The following is a 21883-nucleotide window of genomic DNA, read 5'->3' as shown; positions in this document are numbered from 1 at the left end:
ATGTATAGGAGCCTTTGAACCAAGTGAGAGAGTAATTGTGGTAGGGGACTTGAATGCTAAAGTAGGAGAAACTTTTAGAGAGGGTGTGGTAGGTAAGTTTGGGGTGCCAGGTGTAAATGATAATGGGAGCCCTTTGATTGAACTTTGTATAGAAAGGGGTTTAGTTATAGGTAATACATATTTTAAGAAAAAGAGGATAAATAAGTATACACGATATGATGTAGGGCGAAATGACAGTAGTTTGTTGGATTATGTATTGGTAGATAAAAGACTGTTGAGTAGACTTCAGGATGTACATGTTTATAGAGGGGCCACAGATATATCAGATCACTTTCTAGTTGTAGCTACACTGAGAGTAAAAGGTAGATGGGATACAAGGAGAATAGAAGCATCAGGGAAGAGAGAGGTGAAGGTTTATAAACTAAAAGAGGAGGCAGTTAGGGTAAGATATAAACAGCTATTGGAGGATAGATGGGCTAATGAGAGCATAGGCAATGGGGTCGAAGAGGTATGGGGTAGGTTTAAAAATGTAGTGTTAGAGTGTTCAGCAGAAGTTTGTGGTTACAGGAAAGTGGGTGCAGGAGGGAAGAGGAGCGATTGGTGGAATGATGATGTAAAGAGAGTAGTAAGGGAGAAAAAGTTAGCATATGAGAAGTTTTTACAAAGTAGAAGTGATGCAAGGAGGGAAGAGTATATGGAGAAAAAGAGAGAGGTTAAGAGAGTGGTGAAGCAATGTAAAAAGAGAGCAAATGAGAGAGTGGGTGAGATGTTATCAACAAATTTTGTTGAAAATAAGAAAAAGTTTTGGAGTGAGATTAACAAGTTAAGAAAGCCTAGAGAACAAATGGATTTGTCAGTTAAAAATAGGAGAGGAGAGTTATTAAATGGAGAGTTAGAGGTATTGGGAAGATGGAAGGAATATTTTGAGGAATTGTTAAATGTTGATGAAGATAGGGAAGCTGTGATTTCGTGTATAGGGCAAGGAGGAATAACATCTTGTAGGAGTGAGGAAGAGCCAGTTGTGAGTGTGGGGGAAGTTCGTGAGGCAGTAGGTAAAATGAAAGGGGGTAAGGCAGCCGGGATTGATGGGATAAAGATAGAAATGTTAAAAGCAGGTGGGGATATAGTTTTGGAGTGGTTGGTGCAATTGTTTAATAAATGTATGGAAGAGGGTAAGGTACCTAGGGATTGGCAGAGAGCATGCATAGTTCCTTTGTATAAAGGCAAAGGGGATAAAAGAGAGTGCAAAAATTATAGGGGGATAAGTCTGTTGAGTGTACCTGGTAAAGTGTATGGTAGAGTTATAATTGAAAGAATTAAGAGTAAGACGGAGAATAGGATAGCAGATGAACAAGGAGGCTTTAGGAAAGGTAGGGGGTGTGTGGACCAGGTGTTTACAGTGAAACATATAAGTGAACAGTATTTAGATAAGGCTAAAGAGGTCTTTGTGGCATTTATGGATTTGGAAAAGGCGTATGACAGGGTGGATAGGGGGGCAATGTGGCAGATGTTGCAAGTGTATGGTGTAGGAGGTAGGTTACTGAAAGCAGTGAAGAGTTTTTACGAGGATAGTGAGGCTCAAGATAGAGTATGTAGGACAGAGGGAAATTTTTTCCCAGTAAAAGTAGGCCTTAGACAAGGATGTGTGATGTCACCGTGGTTGTTTAATATATTTATAGATGGGGTTGTAAGAGAAGTAAATGCGAGGGTCTTGGCAAGAGGCGTGGAGTTAAAAGATAAAGAATCACACACAAAGTGGGAGTTGTCACAGCTGCTCTTTGCTGATGACACTGTGCTCTTGGGAGATTCTGAAGAGAAGTTGCAGAGATTGGTGGATGAATTTGGTAGGGTGTGCAAAAGAAGAAAATTAAAGGTGAATACAGGAAAGAGTAAGGTTATGAGGATAACAAAAAGATTAGGTGATGAAAGATTGAATATCAGATTGGAGGGAGAGAGTATGGAGGAGGTGAACGTATTCAGATATTTGGGAGTGGACGTGTCAGCGGATGGGTCTATGAAAGATGAGGTGAATCATAGAATTGATGAGGGAAAAAGAGTGAGTGGTGCACTTAGGAGTCTGTGGAGACAAAGAACTTTGTCCTTGGAGGCAAAGAGGGGAATGTATGAGAGTATAGTTTTACCAACGCTCTTATATGGGTGTGAAGCGTGGGTGATGAATGTTGCAGCGAGGAGAAGGCTGGAGGCAGTGGAGATGTCATGTCTGAGGGCAATGTGTGGTGTGAATATAATGCAGAGAATTCGTAGTTTGGAAGTTAGGAGGAGGTGCGGGATTACCAAAACTGTTGTCCAGAGGGCTGAGGAAGGGTTGTTGAGGTGGTTCGGACATGTAGAGAGAATGGAGCGAAACAGAATGACTTCAAGAGTGTATCAGTCTGTAGTGGAAGGAAGGCGGGGTAGGGGTCGGCCTAGGAAGGGTTGGAGGGAGGGGGTAAAGGAGGTTTTGTGTGCGAGGGGCTTGGACTTCCAGCAGGCATGCTTGAGCGTGTTTGATAGGAGTGAATGGAGACAAATGGTTTTTAATACTTGACGTGCTGTTGGAGTGTGAGCAAAGTAACATTTATGAAGGGATTCAGGGAAACCGGCAGGCCGGACTTGAGTCCTGGAGATGGGAAGTACAGTGCCTGCACTCTGAAGGAGGGGTGTTAATGTTGCAGTTTAAAAACTGTAGTGTAAAGCACCCTTCTGGCAAGACAGTGATGGAGTGAATGATGGTGAAAGTTTTTCTTTTTCGGGCCACCCTGCCTTGGTGGGAATCGGCCGGTGTGATAATAAAAAAAAAAAAAAAATAACTTGACGTGCTGTTGAAGTGTGAGCAAGGTAACATTTATGAAGGGATTCATGGAAATTGGCAAGCCAGATTTGGGATTTGAGTGCCTGCGCTCAGAAAAAGGGGTGTTGATATGTGGTAAGACAGTGATGGATTAAAGTGTTTTTTTCTCTTTTGGGTCATCCTGCCTTGGTGGGAAATGGCTGATGTAATAATAAAAAAAATTATGGTTGTTTGAGCAGCAAAATTATAAACTGATTTTCTGACTTGGTATATAACTGTGGAAGGGAGAGTAGACAGGATACTGTGTTTTCTACCTGTAACTGCAAAAAAAAAAAAAAATTGTAGTTTGTTGAAATGTGTGTGCATGTGTGTAGTACAGTGTACACCAATTTAACAGTGAGGATGCATTCCAAAGAAATTGTTTAAGTGAATATTTTGTTCAACCAGTTTCATTATTCCATAGACACTCAGTAGCAGAGTTAATAAGACTTACTCTTTCCTTTTGAGCAAATTGATTTCTCTTCCTGTGTGGAAATTCTGAAGCGTATATAAGCACTCTTCCAAAAACAATGATGACCCATGGCCACATTCTCGGCTCGCTCTTCATTTTTTATTTATATCAATGAGCTACCATATGTTGGCCAACTACTTGTACAAATTCTCTCTCCTGATGACACTGTACTTTTATCCTCTGAGATATTGACTCTACTGTCTTAAACAACATAGTGAAGCATTATTTTTAATGAGGTTCACATTTGGATGAAAACCAATACACTTCAAAATAAATCTACAGATCTGCATACTATTTGAAAATATGCCAATCAACCCCAGGAATTGTTAATATCGAGTCAAAATGTATTAAAATTTGCAGTTTGTTGCCATATTTTTAATTAATTCCTATAATTCTTTTTAAATTTGTTGTAATAAAATTGTTTTCACATCAGTTTTACAGCCAAGACTTCCACCATATGTAGTGTTTGATTTTTTTTTTTTTCCTTGCTGATTTTTAATTATGCACTATGATTTATTTTTTTCCAATAGGTTCAGAGGCCACATTAAATCTTTCTGTAGTTTCTCTCGTAGTTTTGTATTTCATTTCTAGTCTACTATTTCTCCAAATTGTATGAGCTTTCACTTGTTCATATTGAATATCAGATGCTGTGTGTTGAACCACCTCTGCAACTTTCCTGGGCACTACATGGTACAGGACATTGAACACTACTAGGGTCATATAGTAGATACACATGTAGTTCATTTGTTTATATTAAACCAGTTATTCAGTGTACCACCAACTGATACACATACTGTTATCGCCACATACCTCCTTGGTTCTCATCATGGTTCCTTGAAATTCACCTTATCCTATCCTTTCTCCAGATCCTTAATGGCTATGTATCTTTAAGCCTTTTTAACATGCTTTCATTATTTACTATCTCTGCCAATATCTAAACAACTCTATTTGCTATGAAGTTATGCAAACTGGTATTTTTTCAGATCCTATATCATTCAGATAACAATAGAAGAAATTAACATAGAATGTGGAACAGGAATCCTCTATGTGTATGATGGACTCCCAAATTTCGTTTCGGGCAATGTACGTTGGGACCGACAAAATCACATCATTGTGGGAGCATTCTGTGCAAGTCAGGCATCTTATCCTGTGACTGTACAGGCTCTCTCTGGGCTTATGACTGTATTCTATGAAAAAAATGATCCTGCACAAGGATTCAATGCCAGTTATGAGGTGTTGCATTGTGTGAAAAATGCAGGGCACAACCGAATATGCACCAATAACAAGCTTGTCTGTGATGAAAAGTGGTCTGGGGTCCATTGTGACATTCCCATCTGCCCCAACAAATGCTCAGAAGCAGAAGGACGAGGCAAATGTCACTCCGGTTATGGGCGCTGCATCTGCACACTAGGATTTGTTGGAGACGATTGTAGCATTGTTCAGCGTGAGCATCAGGTAATGCTAGTTTGACTTGTTTATCTTGAATAGATTTATTCAAATGAGTGATCATTTGTTAATACTCTTTTATTATTCTTATTGGCTGGGTTTATTGGAAATATCATTGAGTATCAGGTTTGGTGTGCCATTTAAAACAGTCTCTTTTCACTTACTTATTGGAATATACATGTATAGCATTTTTTGCAGTGCCTTTCAGTAGTGTGACAATCAGTAACTGTTAGTATGTTAAGAGCCACCTTTAGCAGAATGAATTATTTTTAGCAGAGAACTAACATAAGATCCATAGCATCCTAATTTAGTATAAGTGAAAAGCTACATTAATATAAGCAAAAGAACAAAGTAACTTAAGATCAAGAAACTGTTACTGTAGTCATAATTGAAGGAATAAGGTAACCTAAGATCAAGAAAAATTTTTTTTAGCATAAATGAAGACACAAGGTAACTTAAGATTTAGAAGCAGAGGTGATGCATCACCAAGAAAAGCTAGATAAGAAAAATGTAAATACTTAAATAAAATAATGAAGAGTATTTTGTCATAGAGGATAAAGTTTGAAGGTGTAAGATTTAAAATAGCTGAGATACAAGGGAAAAAGAACAAATTAAGCAATAAAGAATGCAGAAATAGTAATTTTAGAGGTATTTATAAATAAAAAAAAAAAAAAGTTATTACTTTCTGAGTAGTTTCAGGGAATATGAACATAAAAAAATTACAGAGGCCAAGTGTGATGATTATAATTCAACGCTGAAAATATCCAATAAAAGTACTTGGTTAGTCATACAGTTGAAAGTGTAGGTGAACAGTTTAGTGATAGTGCTTGAGAAAATCTTCTGTGACCTACTTTTGCATATATTGTGCATTACAAGACTGCTTCCTGCAATAAAATCTTTATTATCAGTTTGGCACTGCTTATGCACTCACCATCATTTGTTGGAGAAGAATTAAAAGTTCTTAACTGATAAACAGAGCAATTCATTTTATTATTGCATTTCTTCTTGACAAGAGAAATGATCCATTTAGATTAATTATGGGTTTAAAGACAGTATCCAGAGCAGGCTTTTATTGGGAGCACGTTATGCTCAGGGTTGAGTTTTATCAACAGGAAGCATTTTTATACACTTGCACACAATCACTTACTTTTTATTTATTTACTTTTAAACACAACAGCCGTCTCCTGCCAAGGCATGGTAACATTACCAACATTCACTAAATTGCTGTCTTTCTAGAAATGTGCCAACATCAGTCAGATTACTTCTCTGACCACAGCATCCCTACCCCTTCTTCAGAGTGCAGGTGTGGGGGGAAAAAACGTATCCTATGTATGACTTGATAAAGCTCAATCCAAAGGCGAATTTGGACCCATTAGCACTTGCTCTGCAGGTAGTCTTTATATATGTATCTGTAGGTATTGTGCCTCTACATTCTAGATATTGTTTCCTGTTAAAAATCATTGGGCTAGTTCCTCAATTCATTGTGGACTTCATAATAAAGATGCCAAATAACATTAGTATTTAAAATTATTTAAGATATGGTTAGAACTCCTCGCATAACATGCGAGTTACATTCCTGAAATTAGCGCTGTATAATTTTAAGCTGTGTAATACATATATTGTATGGAAAAACAAGGTTACATTCACAGCATCTTCAAAAAATCCAGACTGGTGTATACACACATCTTAAATGAAAACTTGCTAAACAAACAATGGAAGCTTGTACTCGCCTAATTGTATTTACAGGGGTCGAGTCTCAGCTCCTCGCCTTGTGTTCAATGCAGGTGTTTGACGCAGTATATCATCTATTACTTCCAAAGAAAATGGGCATAGCACTGTCCAGAGAGAACAAAGATGGCTAATACATGACCAGTGACTATTATAAATATATACAATCTTATCAGTATAAAATATGCTTAAAAAGTTATAAAAGAGAGTTGTACCCTACCTTAAATCCTTTGTTTCTCTTGCTTATTAATATAGAAGTGTTCAGAGATGGTCATATAGCTCACTGCACAGTAGAAGGCTATGATTCATACATTTTATCACATGACACTTATCGTGTGGTTTACTATGTAATTTTCTTTGTTTATAATAGTAACAAGGAAGAATTTCATCATATCTTAAATTGATTGTTTTATTGCTTGTTGATAAAGCAGCATGTGAAAGTGTTAATGTTAGCGAATGGTATATGCCTTAGACGTACTTGTTTTATCAGCCGATTCAACTTGTACATGGTTATTAGATGATATCAAGCATCTTGATATCATCTAATGTAATGACATGGAAGCATTTTATCACTTTAAATTCCTTGTTTTATTACTTATTGATGAAGAAGTGTTTGAAGATGTTTGTGACTAGTGAGCAGTAGACGGCTATGAGCCATCTGTTTGTTTAATTAGCTAACAACTGTGAGCCAGACATCTGTTCAAGTTAAAAGGGCCAATATAGCATACTCCATGTTGAGCCAGAGTCAGCAGCCAGCTCTCCACAGGCCTTATAAATCTCTAAACAGAAATGTTTTCATGCCTGAAGCATTTTTTTAAATGGCATTTAAACCTAATTTTTTATTATACATAATATGAATACATTTCTATTAAAGACACGCTGTGTTAGAGCACACTAAGATCAGTCTGCCTGTATTTTCATAAGGCTCTCAGAGAGTTTACTTATGTTAAATGATGAGTAAAATACAACGTGAAAGTTAGTTCTTCCATGCAGAATGCATTCACATTTGGTAGTATCATTAGTAAAGAAGTTATGGTTGCTTCTTTACATGAGTCAGCAATAGTATTATAATACTGGACATTAGATAAAGCAATGGGCCTAATGTTGAACCCTGCAGGATCTTGAAGTTAATAGCTTTTTCATCAGAATATGATTACTGTTGATAATTTGCATGGTGCTTTTGCTTAGTTAACTAGTCAATCACTTTGTCTGCCCCCACAAATTCCAAACATATTGTTACACTGATTGTTAGGGACAAATTCTAGACCTGGATAGATTTTGGTGAGATTAGCTTGCATAATCTTGATAATGAGCTAAGTAAAATATCTCTAACTTATCTATGCAGGCCTGTTCAAATTTCACTCTTATTCTGTCATGAATTATTGTCCATCTGATTAACCCTTTCAGGGTCCGTCCCGTAGATCTACGGCTTTACGTTCAGGGTCCAAACCGTAGATCTACGCCATGAGCTCAGCTCACTCTGATAAACTGTGAGTGGTACATTTGGGCCTAGATATGAGAGAATACATCTATGTGGTATGTGTGCACCACATAAAACAGATCCTGCAGCACACTGTATAATGAGAGAAAAAAAATGAAATCATGATTTTTCGATTAAAACAGCAACTTTGCAGTGTTTTTTCGTATGTTTTTTATAGTTGTATTTGCGATTTCTTGGTCTCATTTGATAGAATGGAAGACATATTACAGAAATAGAGATGATTTTGATTGGTTTTAGCATTGGAAATGGCTTGAAACTGAGCTCAAAGTAGCGGAAATGTTAAATTTTTGCCGATATTCAAGAGTAAACAAGCAACCTCACACGTCTAATACAAGTCAGCTGGTGGGTCTAATATACATTCACAAATATGGTGATGATATTTATACAATTATTACAGTATTGCATAACAGTAAATCTTCTATTGTTTGGTGTGAATAAAAATTCATTATGTGAATAAAAAATCAAAATGGAATTTATTTGTAAAGCCTCAAAACATAACTAATGAACAGAGGAAATGTTAGTTTAGTGCCAGGAATGCCTACATTGTTCATTCTGGACCCTATTTTGAAATTGGAATATTTTGAACTTTGTGTTAAATTGGCCAAATTAACAATTTCCGATCACTTTATTTTGTAGTTGAAACAGTTGACTTGGCGATTTCTTGTGCTCAATCGATAGAATAGAAGTAATACTAGTGAAATAGCTAAGAATTTGGTTGATTGGAATAATGTAATTGGCCTAAAATGGGAGTCAAAGTCGGCAAAATCGCCGATTCGTAAATATCGCTGACACATCAAAATTCGCGAGAGCATAATTTCGTCAATTTTCCACCAAATTTCGTACTTTTTGTTTTATTACCTTCACAAAAAGATTCTCTACGATTTCATAAGAAAAAATAACAATTTTTTTTTTTTTAAATTCTTGGACACTGGTGCGTGACTCCAGATTTGGGCCTTGGACCCTGAAAGGGTTAATATTTCACTGAGTTGTTAAGAATCTAATTTTCTAAAATATTTTATTGGTCTTGCATAAGGAAATTCACTTGTCATGTTATCATCCAAGACTAATTCTAAACTTGTTAGTTTACAAAAAAAAAAAATTAAAGATATAAAAGAAATAATTATTTGCTTTTTAAAATTGTGTAATAACTTGTGTGCTTGCAGGTGGTGGTAACGCAGCTGTTTGCACCAGAGAAGATTGCATCCTCTCTTTCCCACCTAGCAACTGTTCTGCCACGCATGGGACAGTCTCTTATAGTGGATCATCGTGGTTCACTGTGGGTGTTTGGTGGTTATTCATTATCAAGAGGTCCACTTAATGACATTCAGCAGTTTGACACGCACAACAATAGTAACATTTGGCAGCAAGTTACTGTTAATGTACAGCCTGGACGGCAGCCTCCTCCAAGTAGATATTTCCATGCAGCTGCATATGTTTCAAATCAGAGGGAGATGTATGTTTATGGGGGGTTGAATGAGACCACTTTTTTAAATGATTTTTGGAAATTTAATATTGAATCGGGAAGTTGGAAGGAGTTGAAACCTCATCCTGATTTACCACGCCTGGCTGGTCATTCTCTAACATATCGCAGTGATGCTGAGTCACAATCATTAGTGTTGATTGGAGGAGCCTCATCAGATTATGGATTTTTGGAATGTGTCTGGGAATACAACTTAGCTAGTGGCCAGTGGAGCAAAGTGGAGACAGGTGGTGCCATACCAGTTGGCATATATGCTCACAGTACAGTCTATCATGAGGGGACAAAAACATTTTATGTGTATGGTGGGTATTCCTTTAAGGTAGATAAAGTTGACCATTTTCCAGATCTTTATGCACTTGACTACACCCGCAAAAAGTGGTCAGTGCTTCCACCTGATCGTAGGACAAACCTTAATCCAGCATCTCTTCCTGCTCCAAGAACCTTTCATTCGGCAGTCACAACACAAGATTATATGGTCATAATTGGAGGTGACATTACTGATCATTTAGACTCAAACCAGGGGCTCTTAGTGTACTCTTATAAGTGCAACATGTGGATTCCTCTCAATGATAAGTTTATCACACTTGTTGGTCATGAGATAACCCCTCAAATTGGAGCCAGTTCAGCTATATATGGTTCAACAATATACTTATTTGGAGGCTATTATGGAACTCTTCAAGGATCATTGGTTGAAATAAAAATTCCACCTGATCTCTGTACTCTTAATACAAACCAAACCCAGTGTCGTGATGTCATTGGATGTGCCAACTGTGTGGTACATGAAAGTTCCGGTACTAACATATCTTATTGTTACTCTAATACTGGAGAGGAGCCTAGCACCTGCCGGAATCCTCGTTATGGAAAGAGTAGTGTGGTGGGTGTGCGTTGTGATGCAAGATTACTGGAAGACCATGATTGTTACCAGCACACCTCCTGCACAGAATGTTTAGCTGAATGGCCTGCTCACCCACATTCAGAACAACGTTGCCAGTGGTGTCTCAACTGCTCCAAGGGTAAGTGCATACCTCGTGATAGCGATTGTGCACAAGAAAATCTTTGCGATTCTCAAGCAAGAGATGATAGTGGGTCTGGACGTTATATAATTACAGAGTCTGATAAATGCCACGGGGGTACCTGTGTTGCTTCTGATTGCGACAAATGTGGAAGTCTCCGTAAGTGTATTTGGACACAACAAGTTCTTCGTTCTTCAGAGTTGGGTTACACCCTTCATGCTATGCAAATTTATAACTGGAATTGTGTTAAAAGTATGATTCAGCGGCACTCATCACATGTTGTGGAATCTTCCCCTCCCAATCAGTGTCCTGTTCGATGCCATTTTCATACCAGTTGTTATGACTGTTTAAGTGCTAAGGGAGCTGAAGGTGGCTGGCAGCAATGCAACTGGTCACCATCACTAAAAGAATGCCTTGGACCCAGCTATATAGCTTTGCGCTGCTTAGGTGGAACTTGTGGTCGTATTTTGACAGGTGGAGAAGAAAAATGCCCACGTCCATGTGAAAACTTTACACAGTGTTCTCATTGTTTGAGTCAACCACACTGTGGATGGTGTGCCATAGAAACAGAGGTGGGAGGATTAGGTAAGTGTGTTGAAGGCTTGCTAGAAGGCCCTGACATTGGCACCTGCCATGACCTTGACTATTCTGATATTCTCTCCAATGCCTCTGTCACTGATCTTCATCGCCTTCGCCAACATGCTCGATTATATCCTGATGCAAGTAGGAATGTTTTGCCGTCTCTCTCTTGGCATTATGATACTTGCCCTCCAGAGGATGAGTGTAGAAATATGCATCACACCTGTGATGACAGAAGTCAGTCATGTGTAGATCGTTTTAAGGGATATGCGTGTGAATGTGCTCCTGGGTACAACATGACGGAAAATGGAGATTGTGTTCCACTTTGCTCCCAGGGATGTGTTTTTGGGGTTTGCATCGAACCTCATAATTGCACATGTAATTTTGGCTACGTAGGCACCAACTGCTCAATTAAATGTAATTGCAATGGTCATGCAAATTGTGAAGGTCCAGATAAATTAGAAGTATGCTTGGAATGTTTTAATAACACGATGGGTAATCAATGTGAAAAATGTAAGCCCTTCTTTGTGGGTGATCCTCGGAACAGTGGGCAGTGTATAAGTTGTTTTGAATATTGTAACATGCATGCCAATAGTTGCATCCCTCGAGAAGTGGTGGCTAAATACAACTTGACACTTCCTTTAGTTGCAATGTCAGACATGATAAATGTATTAAAAATAACAGAAGGTGCCAGAACTGATGCAGTATGTGTTGCCTGTGCCAACAATACTACAGGTTCAAAGTGTGATAGCTGTTTATCAGGCTATTTTCGAGGTGTAGAAGATATGCGTCATCCATGCCGCCCTTGTCAGTGTAATGGCCATGGTACAATCTGTAACCCTGTTTGGGGTACAGAATGTGAATGTGGTAATAATACAGACACTCAGTGTACAGGCAGTGGCAAGACAAGAGGAGTCAGTACTGAGAAGGAAGAGGATAAATATTGTTGGCAACAACAGTGTGCTAAATGTAAAGAATCTTATTTGGGGAATCCTAGTAATGGTCATCAGTGTTACAGGCAAATGACTGTAGAAAAAGAATATTGTCTAGATCCTCGTGATCAGACTGGTTGCGACACAAAACCTGGTACCCTTAGCCAAGGCCAAACAGTGTTTTTTGCTGTTCAGCCAAAGTTCATGAATGTGAATATTAGATTAATTCTAGATGTAACAAAAGGTGGTGCAGATGTTTACTTCAGCACCAGGGAAGACACATTTGTTGTCACAGTTAACCAAACTACAGGCCGACAACAGGTAGAAATTGACATTAACTATCCAATAGTTGAAGAAACAGGACCCATTATGTATGCTACACCTCTGAAGAGGAATTTTGTGGGTAGTGGTTTTGATCTATATGATATTAGCAGCTATGCTATGTCCCCAATAAAGGAATCGGTTGCAAATACAACACAGCCACCACTTTCAGAATATCATCTTATTAAAAAAGTTGCTGAAGGACTGAAAACATTTGCAACAGTATCAAGATCTAATGATATATTAATTGTGAGAAATGTGACTAACAGATTAGTAATCACACTTCCTCAGCATCAGCATGATTTGCGATCTGCAAAATTTTATGTCATTGTATATGGTATTGGAAATGAAAAGGTGACAGATACCTTTGGTTCTATCTTTTTCCGCCAAGATCAGCCAAGAATTGATCTGTTTGTCTTCTTTTCTGTGTTTTTTTCTTGCTTTTTCTTGTTTCTTGCTGTATGTGTTGTAGTTTGGAAAATCAAACAGGGTGTAGACTTAAGACGGGCCAGAAGACGTCACGTAGTGGAGATGTTACACATGGCAAAGCGGCCATTTGCAATCACAACATTAGTGCTGCATGCAGAAGATGAATTTAACCAGGATGCCCTGGATATGCCACCAGACCCTACTCCTTGGTCTCCAGGTAGGCGGAAACGTGCAACCAAAAAGGATCGGTTTGGAGATGGCTTTGATGTTGGCCCTCTAGCAGTTGAGCCAACGGATGATGGAGTAGCAGCAGTACTAACTGTAATGGTTCAGTTGCCTGGTGGAGGCATTGGCAGTACTATGTGCCAGGGAGATGGACCAACTCATCGTTTGGCTTTGGGTTCTGCTTTGTGCTTAATGTCTCGCATCTACCCTCCTGCCTCCAGACCTTTCCATCTCCGTCGACGTACCTCTCATATGGTAGCATGAATCTTTTAAGAAAAGCTAATTTCTTTAGTGAAGGTTTGATAATTGCCAAGATAGTTATCAATTAACAGTTCATAAAATTTCACTCATATATACAGGTGTCCCTCATTTTATGCATTCTAGGCCTATGGCAGTTATACTAAGCTCAGTCTGGCCATCAACACTTAATTCTGAATTGTAAGACTAATGATGATGATTTTTTTTTTGGGGGGGGGGGGGAAGCAGGGGGGTTACTGTGCCTCAGTGGGAGATGACTGATGTGCTAAAAAAAAAAAAAAATCTTTAATGCCTTTTTTTACCTACATTGTTCATATGTGGCAAATGCATATACAGAACTGCTGATACAAATGGGATATTGCATAACCAGATTCTCATAAGGTGAATTCATATTAAGTGAGGGTGACCTGTACAGCACTGTATCAGAGGTGATTACCTTCAAATTGAGAGCTGGACTAATTGCTTATAATAATTTATTTACCACAAAAATATTAATTTTTGCTCTTATTTCTGACTTTCCTACTGCTCATAAATGCATATTGTACATTTTTCACTTGAATATTTATGCTTCTGTTTTGTTTTTGTTTTGAAGAAAATGCCACATACTGGAACTTTTGAGGCTTAGTAGAAATATATTCAGATTCCATTGGTGGCATTGTGATTTTAGATTGTTGTAATTTGCTGTGATATTATTGTCTAATCTTGGAGTGTAAGTATTTTAATAAGAAAACATGGTAGCTAAGAAATACCATATAATACTCTTTACTCTCCATATTAATCATATTTAGGCAAACTTAGGCTGCTACTATTAATGAATCATAATACATCTTTGGTAGGTTGCAGAATTCTTTTAATTTTAAACTAATAGTTGCTGTACCAAAAAATTCAGATGAATATGAATTGTAACATTAATGCATTTTTTTTTTTACTGACCTAATCATTGCAGATAGCAGGATTGTTTGGAGAATATAAATAAGGCTCTTAGTAATTGTGAGCATATTTATATATTCCTTCATAAGTTAGCACTTATTTAGTTTGATCACCCCAGTTTAAATAAGATAATATTTTCCTGAAGCTTCTGAAGAAGAGGGATTCAAAAGTAATGATGGTGGTATTTATTTTGACATAAACTGAGCTTAATAATTTCTCGAGCATTAGGAAATAGCATACATCACATGAGTAAGTACAGTACATATACCCAGTAATAGGTTTTTATCTCCAAAAGAGGGATGAAGGAATAAAGTCTCGTACCCAATCATAAATTGTTCACTATCTTAGTAACTTATTAATAACAGGTCATTTATTGTAAAACCATGCAGAAAGGCTGCCTCAATAGTAAGACACTTTCATTTATATACTGTGTAGGCTTGTTTATTCACTCATTTTCTATAGTTTTCATTCAAAATTATCACTTCTGTACCTCATTATGCCAACCACGATCACATACTTTTGGCTTCATTGTTGTGAGTTCTGATTGGATGACTAACTTTACACTATTAACCTGTTCTGTAAACGTTGATGAAACATCTGCACACAGTGCTACCCATTTAACTGCTGTAATGGTTTAGGTCATGTGGCATAGTAAATGGTTTGAGGAGCAACCCAAATATACCCAGCATACTACATGTGTGAAGCATGCAACATAGGCTGGGTCATATGCTGCCATAGTTGAGGCAGGACATCTCATACCTACATACTGTACTATACGTATATGTCAGATTGACACTTTGAAGTTATTAGTTTGACATATGAAGTATGGTTTGTAGGTTTGAAATGCCCTGCCTCAACCATCACTTGAACCAAGCAATGGCAACTGCAACTCAGATACCATACTGTGTATGTCATTACTTTACAACCATATTTAAAAGTGATGTTCAATTCAAGTATTTCATTCAGATATTCACTTTGTTATATTTTTTTGCAGTACTGTATCTCTACAAAAAGTCTAATACTGCAACAGCCTTTCCTTAGCTTATTTCACTGATGACTTACTATAAAACATTTATTTGGCAGTTTATATTTTGATTGGCTCTCCAACTGTATCTTACTTTTTATCAATCTTATTTTAGTATCACCTCTTACTGAACACAACTCGATCCAGGTACCATTGGTGGTGTTACTAGCTACAATTTACTCTACACAGAAGTATTAAATTGAAAAATCCATTACTGCATTATCCCTGAACTTTGATTTGGTGCTGTTATACTGTATTTCCTTATTGTTTAGTGTAATACAGTAGTTTCTAAAAGATAACAAAAATTCAGAAGAGAATATATGTTTTAATAGTAGTGAAACTATTAAAAATGTTAATATTGTAGCATAAGATACAATTTAAAAGAAAAATTATTCATAACCTTGTACAGTATATTGTTAAAAGGTATCACTATTTTTATTAAATGATAGTTTTTGAGATTTTAGCAAGCTTTTATCTTTCCTGTTGCAGTTATGTTGCAAGGCATTAAGCACACTTTCTCTTCAAATGTACCTTATAATCAGGCTTGCTTTGAAGACAAGCATATGAAAATAAGTTCCAAGGCACAATTAGAATATTTTTTTTTTTTTTTACTTTAGATGAATTGTACATGTCTATATAATTGAATCTCTGAATTATTGAATTCATGCACAGAAGACTTATACATCTACTGAAAACTAGAATATCTCACTAGGATTATGAATAAAGCATTTTGACTTAATTTCAGAGCATATCATAATTATAATAGAGGTTTATTAGTGCTGCACAGCCCAGTTTCTTGTGCTAACCAATGAAAATTTGTATTGTGCATCATTTTTCTTAGTGTGAGGAGGTATGGTAATTTTTTTCCATCTTTCCATTGCTCATCATGACCACAGCTCAAATTCTGAGAAGATTAATAATTATTTTTTGTTATTATTATTACTATTACAGTTGAGAATCCTCTATCCGATATGCCTGGGTCTGGAAGTTTTTCAAGTTTTGGAATATGTGAATAGTATTTGCATCTTTAAAATGGGATATCTTGAGGATGGGACCCAAGTCTAAGCATGTATTGTACATGTATTGTGCCCAAAAAAACTTGATCGCTGCTTCCAAAAAGAAGATAAAGGCAGTCCCAGACATTACAATAAAGCAACATATGCTCACTCTGACACTGACCAGTCCACTCCATCAATTCATGATTGATCCAAATCTTTTTTCCATATATGCAGCATTTTTTCTATTTTTCATTAACTTCTGTTCATCACTTTCAGCATAGAACTTCAACAATTTATGCTTCTGTTTCTTTAGGGTGTGGATAGTGGTTGTTCCAACACCAGACTCCTCAGTCAGATGCTGTCAAATTTTTCCAACTTGACTTTCCGTGATATAGATAATAATAATATCTTTATTTACTGCAAGTACATGTACAAGGTATACAAGCCTAGCTGATATCATTGACATAATACTATATAGAAAGCCCCTTGTTATGCAGAGCATTTTGGGCAAATTAGGTCAGTTTTGTCCAAGGATGCAACCCACACCCATAGGCCTTTTTGACATTTTCACCAATATCTTCACACCACAGAACACAAAACATGTTGTAATCAGTGAGTAATTTTTGCTTACAACAAACTGAATGATTTATTTGTGGCACATAATGTCAACACTCAAAAACTTTCAGATTTTGGAATTTCGGATAAAGGAATCTCTACTATATTATAATAATGCCTTTATGTGAATTGCTAAATCAGTGTGTGTCATTCAGTGCAGGGAGCGGTGAAGGCTTGATCCTCCATCTTAATTGAATCAAATACGCTACCTAGTTGTACTCTCAGAGAAATCAAATTGTCGCTAGATGTTTAGCTCAGTACTGGGGTATTACCTTATAGTTTTGATGTTTTCCCATATTCATAATGTGGTAGTATACACCAGGTTGCTCAGACTGGTTAGTTGCAGATATTCAAAATATAACAAAGTGGTCTAAGCATTTGCAAATCAACTGTTTTGGTTGCATATAAATTCAGAACATCACAGTTCTGTTTATTTGATATTTCCATAAATAATGTTGGAAATGATGAAGGTTAAGTTAAGACACATATATTCATTTAGAAAAGTAAGTGTAGGGAAATAATTCAAGATAGACTGGATTAGAAAGGTATGATGTGGGTGATTATGAAATGAGAAAATATCAGTTTGGTAATAAGTTTTGCAAGGGGTATATGGGTCTGAAAAGCCATTAACCTCATAGCTCAACTTGAATAGAAGAAATATTTATGAAACATTGTGTTATGCTCCTGCAAGTATACTTACTGTACTTGTCTAATAACTCTGGGTTAGTAGAAAAGCTGTTGTGTACAGAATATTACTTAAGAAAATTTATTTTTGGTGATTAGTTAGTCCTTATTCCTCTATTATTTCCCCCCCCCAAAAAAAAAAAATTAACACTGGCCATCTCCCACCAAGGAAGGGTAACACAACAAAGAAAACACTTTCATTGTCACTCATTCAATCTGTGATGTCAGCTCCAGAAGGGCTCTGACATCACAATTTAGATGGTAATAAAGTTGGTATAATTACCGACAATATGTAATGGCTTGATAAAGCTCCTGGAGAGCGAAACGTTGCCACAATAAATGTCACATTAGTTGCACTTGTGTCCTTTTACTTTACAATTTAGATGACTCTCCAAACTGCAACATCCCAAAAATATGTACAATATACATGTATCCTATTTACTCTGGGCATTTTTAAGTTTAGACTACAATTAAATTATCCAGTTAATAACATATTCTATATATTAAATACATGTATAGTTGTTCAAAATTGCATGCTGAAGCAAGGAAGAACCAAAATTAAGTAAATTGAGAAGGCACACAAATATACATTAGTTTTTGAAAGTACCAAATGTGTATGCAGCATTATTGGCTCAAGGTGTTGGTAACTATAGTCGATAATAGTTGTGGTAGCAAATACAGAATGTATACAGAATGTGGGATGCTTATTGGAATGTTTTGTTTATTACTACTTAAAGGGATTTTATTCTCATATTTAGTGCTAATATTTCACTTGTGAAGAGCTCAATATAGTTTTATTCTCTGATTGGTGGTTGAAGTAGTTATCACTTAAAAATATTTCAATATTGTAATTTAGTTGATAAATTGGTATGGAACTGCAAATAAAGACCTCAAGGCTGAAGGAAAGAGCTCCTTAAGAGATGTAACTTGATGCTGATGAAAGGCTCTTGATCCAATAAATGGGATCTGTCATCCCCTTGTATCATTCTTGATACAGAAATGAACTCTTAAAATATAAGAGAATGATGATGAACTTGATTCCTTATGTTAGAAATGTTTATGAGAATAGGCTGAAAACACTGAATTTGCATTCTTTGGAAAGACATAGAATCAGGAGAGATTTTATTGAAGTATACAAATGGAAAACAGGAATAAAGGGGATATACATAACTTGTTGAAAATATCTAAGCAAGACAGAATTTGCAGCAATGAATTCAAATCTGAGAAATCTAGATTTAGAAAGGATATTGGGAAGTACTGGTTGGGCAATAGAGTTGTAGATGAATGGAAGAACTTTGGGTAGCTTTAAATATAGTTTGGATGGGTACATGAGTGGGTGTGAACTGGACCTGTCTAGCATGGGCCAGTAGGCTTGCTGCATGTTTCTTTGTTCTTTTATCCCACTCCCCAGGCACTGTATGATCCATTTGTGTTTAGCATTTCTCCACAGATATTACAACATTGAAGGAAAGTCGAAGCATTTACCATGCTCTCACACACGTGGCCTCTTGCTTTTCTCTTAAAATTACTGTGTGATATTCTTTGAATTAGTAGAGATGTGGTGTGATTTGGTTGTCATTTAGTTTTTAGTTGTCTTTAAGATAGTGAATATACACCTCTGCATCTATATGATAATAATATGGCTTAAATTATATATGTAACACAAGTACTGTATATATATCCAAAAACCTAGAAGAGGTTAGCTTATAGACCTAATATGAAGGTAATTAGGTGTGCTGAGAAGATAGACTTAAACCTTTGTTAGTAGTAAAACAAAAATATGTTTTAAGATTCATTTATAGTGGGTACAGTGGTGGGTTTTGTGGGAGAGAGATTACCAGATAGGTACCAGGACTCCATATACAATTTTCTACTCTTAGGGTATTGTGGAATTCTCATTTTATTAATGGTATGTTACTTTTATACTTAAAATTTCACTACTGTACTTAGCATTTATTTATGTATTTAGTATAAATTTCTAAGCTCAAATTCAGCAATAGACTGTAAGCAACCTATATGTACATAAATGTGTGAAAGGATTGGTATATGATAATGGCATGTTTTCCTCCTCATGTATAATTGACTGTTTAGAAATACCACTCTGAGTTTGCAGGGGAAAGGTTAACTAGAACTCGTGCCTATTAACTTTCAAATGACATGAGTTAAACCTGTCAAATCTATTTTTAACCTCTGTATGGAGTTTACTTCTGCTATGTCATTGCTCAGACTATTCCAATTAACACTCGGATGTTGAAGAAATGTTTCCTGTACTCTGTGATTTCAAACCATGCCTCATTTTTTATCATATCCACTCTTGTTCTTCATTCCTCCAATGACATATGGTCTAGGTCTCAAGTTCTTTCTTTTTAGCTGCTTCACCTCAATCCATGACCAAATCTTGATGCACATTGTACTTTCTCAAGTTTTATCTAATATTTTATTAGGTAATAGTTCCACATCAATGCTGTATACTCAACAATGGGTTACTAGGTTTTAAATGAGTCTGTGTGTAAAGTTTCTGAATGCCACTTATAGTTGCAAACTGCCTGCTTGAGGTATTGGTTATTTTGGTGTATTTTCTACATTTATTTCTGTGTGTGTGTGTATTTTATGTATTCGAGTCCTGCCTCTTAATTTGCATGCATCTCATAAGAATTACAGTACATTTGCCATGTCTGTTTTTAATTAACCCTTGTTTGGAGTCCACTTCCACTGTGCTATTTTCTGTATTCTATTTTACCCATCTTATTGCAAAGATGGTTTACTAATATCCCTGTAGTTCATTTGGTCATTTGATTTTAAAACAGCCCATCTTGTTTCACCCATGGGAAAGCCTGTCCTTTTCTACCCTGTCTAGGCTCTAATATTAATTTTGTAAGCTGTAATCGTATCCCCTCTTGTAAACACTTCCAGTGACAGAAGGCCCAGCTTATGCATATTTTGTTAACAGCTTATTTTCCTTAGCTCAAGCATCATTCTGGATACATTTTTTATAACTAGTTTTCACATTCTGTTTTACTAGTGAGGGTTCCACACTAGTGCAGTATACTAAAAAATGGGTTGCACATTTAAGATGAGTGTGTTTTGAATTGCTCTCCTTAGATGTAAATTTGTTTAACACATCGGCTGTTTCCCACCGAAGGCAGGGTGACCCAAAAAGAAAGAAAAAAAAAAGCTTTTATCATAATTCAACATTTTCACCATCGCTTATACGTAATCACTGTCTGTGCAAGGGTGCTCAGATACAACAGTTTAGGTGTCCCTCCAAACTGCCAATATCTCAAACCCCTCCTTTAAAGTGCAGGCATTATACTTCCCATTTCCAGGACTCAAGTCTGGCTATCTGGTTTCCCTGAATCCCTTCACAAAATATTACCCTGCTCACATTCCAACAGCTTGTCAGGTCCCAAAAACCATTCAACTCCATTCACTATCTAACACACTTGCTGGAAGTCCAAGCTCCTTGCACACATAACCCTCGTTTACCCCCTCCTTCCAACTTTTTCCAGGATGACCCCTACCTCGCCTTCCTTCTCTACAGATTTATACGCTCTCCAAGTCATTCTACTTTGTTCCATTCTCTCTAAATAACCAGACCACTTCAACAACCCCTCTGACAAATACTTTTAGTACTCCACATCTAATTTCCACACTACGAATTCTCTGCATAATATTTATTCCACACATTGCCCTTAGACATGACATCTCCACTGCCTCTTGCCTCAGTTGTGGATGATGAATACAAAAGCAGTAATTGGAAACATTATTCAAGCAACTTTTTGCTTGCACAGTAGGCTTAATCTCTCTTTAGGTTCTTGAATGCCACTCTGGTTGCATGCTTAGCTGTGATGTGTGTGTGTGTGTGCGAGTGCATGTGTGTACTTTGGAATGATATTGTTTGAATAATAATAATGATTTTTTTTTTTTTTTTGCCATTTTAATATATATAGTAGCGATTTTTGCTGTACATAACTGTTTCATTGGTATTCTATAGTGTACATTGTTAATGTTTTAACTCTGGAAGTTCATGTGTTTTAGTCCTAGTTCATATGTAAACAAGACCATTCATGCTTGGGCCACTATAGCTCATTCTTCAATAGCACTTATCCTTTGGCCTACCAGGCCCAGGTTTAGTTGTACATCCACGCAAATTTAAAATGTCATTGCATGCGATACATGCACTGTTGTTCATTGTCATGTTAGGCCCTCATATGAAGCTGATTATTCTGACCTGGGGTTTAGTACTTTAGGAAACCGAATGAAAAAATAATTGTAGCTCTTCTTTTCATTAATATTAATGACCAGTAATTTGGCTGTAAATAGTAGACTTAAGAATTTATCATTATTCATGGCCTCATTACTTCATTCTCCTCATAACTTACCTTTGATTCCTCTACCATAATGTTTTACATAATACA

The 21883-nt window shown here is 36.6% G+C and overlaps 1 protein-coding gene across 1 annotated transcript in view; it reads left to right on the top strand.

Annotated features, from left to right (window-relative positions):
* Positions 1 to 17878, top strand: part of Megf8 (multiple EGF like domains 8) — a 62635-nt gene extending 44757 nt beyond the window's left edge. The window contains exons 16-17 of the mRNA XM_070089822.1: positions 4286 to 4757; positions 9141 to 17878. Of these exons, the coding sequence (XP_069945923.1) occupies positions 4286 to 4757; positions 9141 to 13220 (4552 nt within the window). The 3' untranslated portion in view covers positions 13221 to 17878. The remainder of the gene's footprint in view (positions 1 to 4285; positions 4758 to 9140) is intronic.
* Positions 17879 to 21883: the final 4005 nt, after the last annotated feature.

The sequence above is a fragment of the Cherax quadricarinatus genome, chromosome 30 (genome assembly GCF_038502225.1).
Source record: "Cherax quadricarinatus isolate ZL_2023a chromosome 30, ASM3850222v1, whole genome shotgun sequence".
NCBI lineage: Eukaryota > Metazoa > Arthropoda > Malacostraca > Decapoda > Parastacidae > Cherax > Cherax quadricarinatus.
This window is presented reverse-complemented; position numbering and strand designations above follow the sequence as displayed.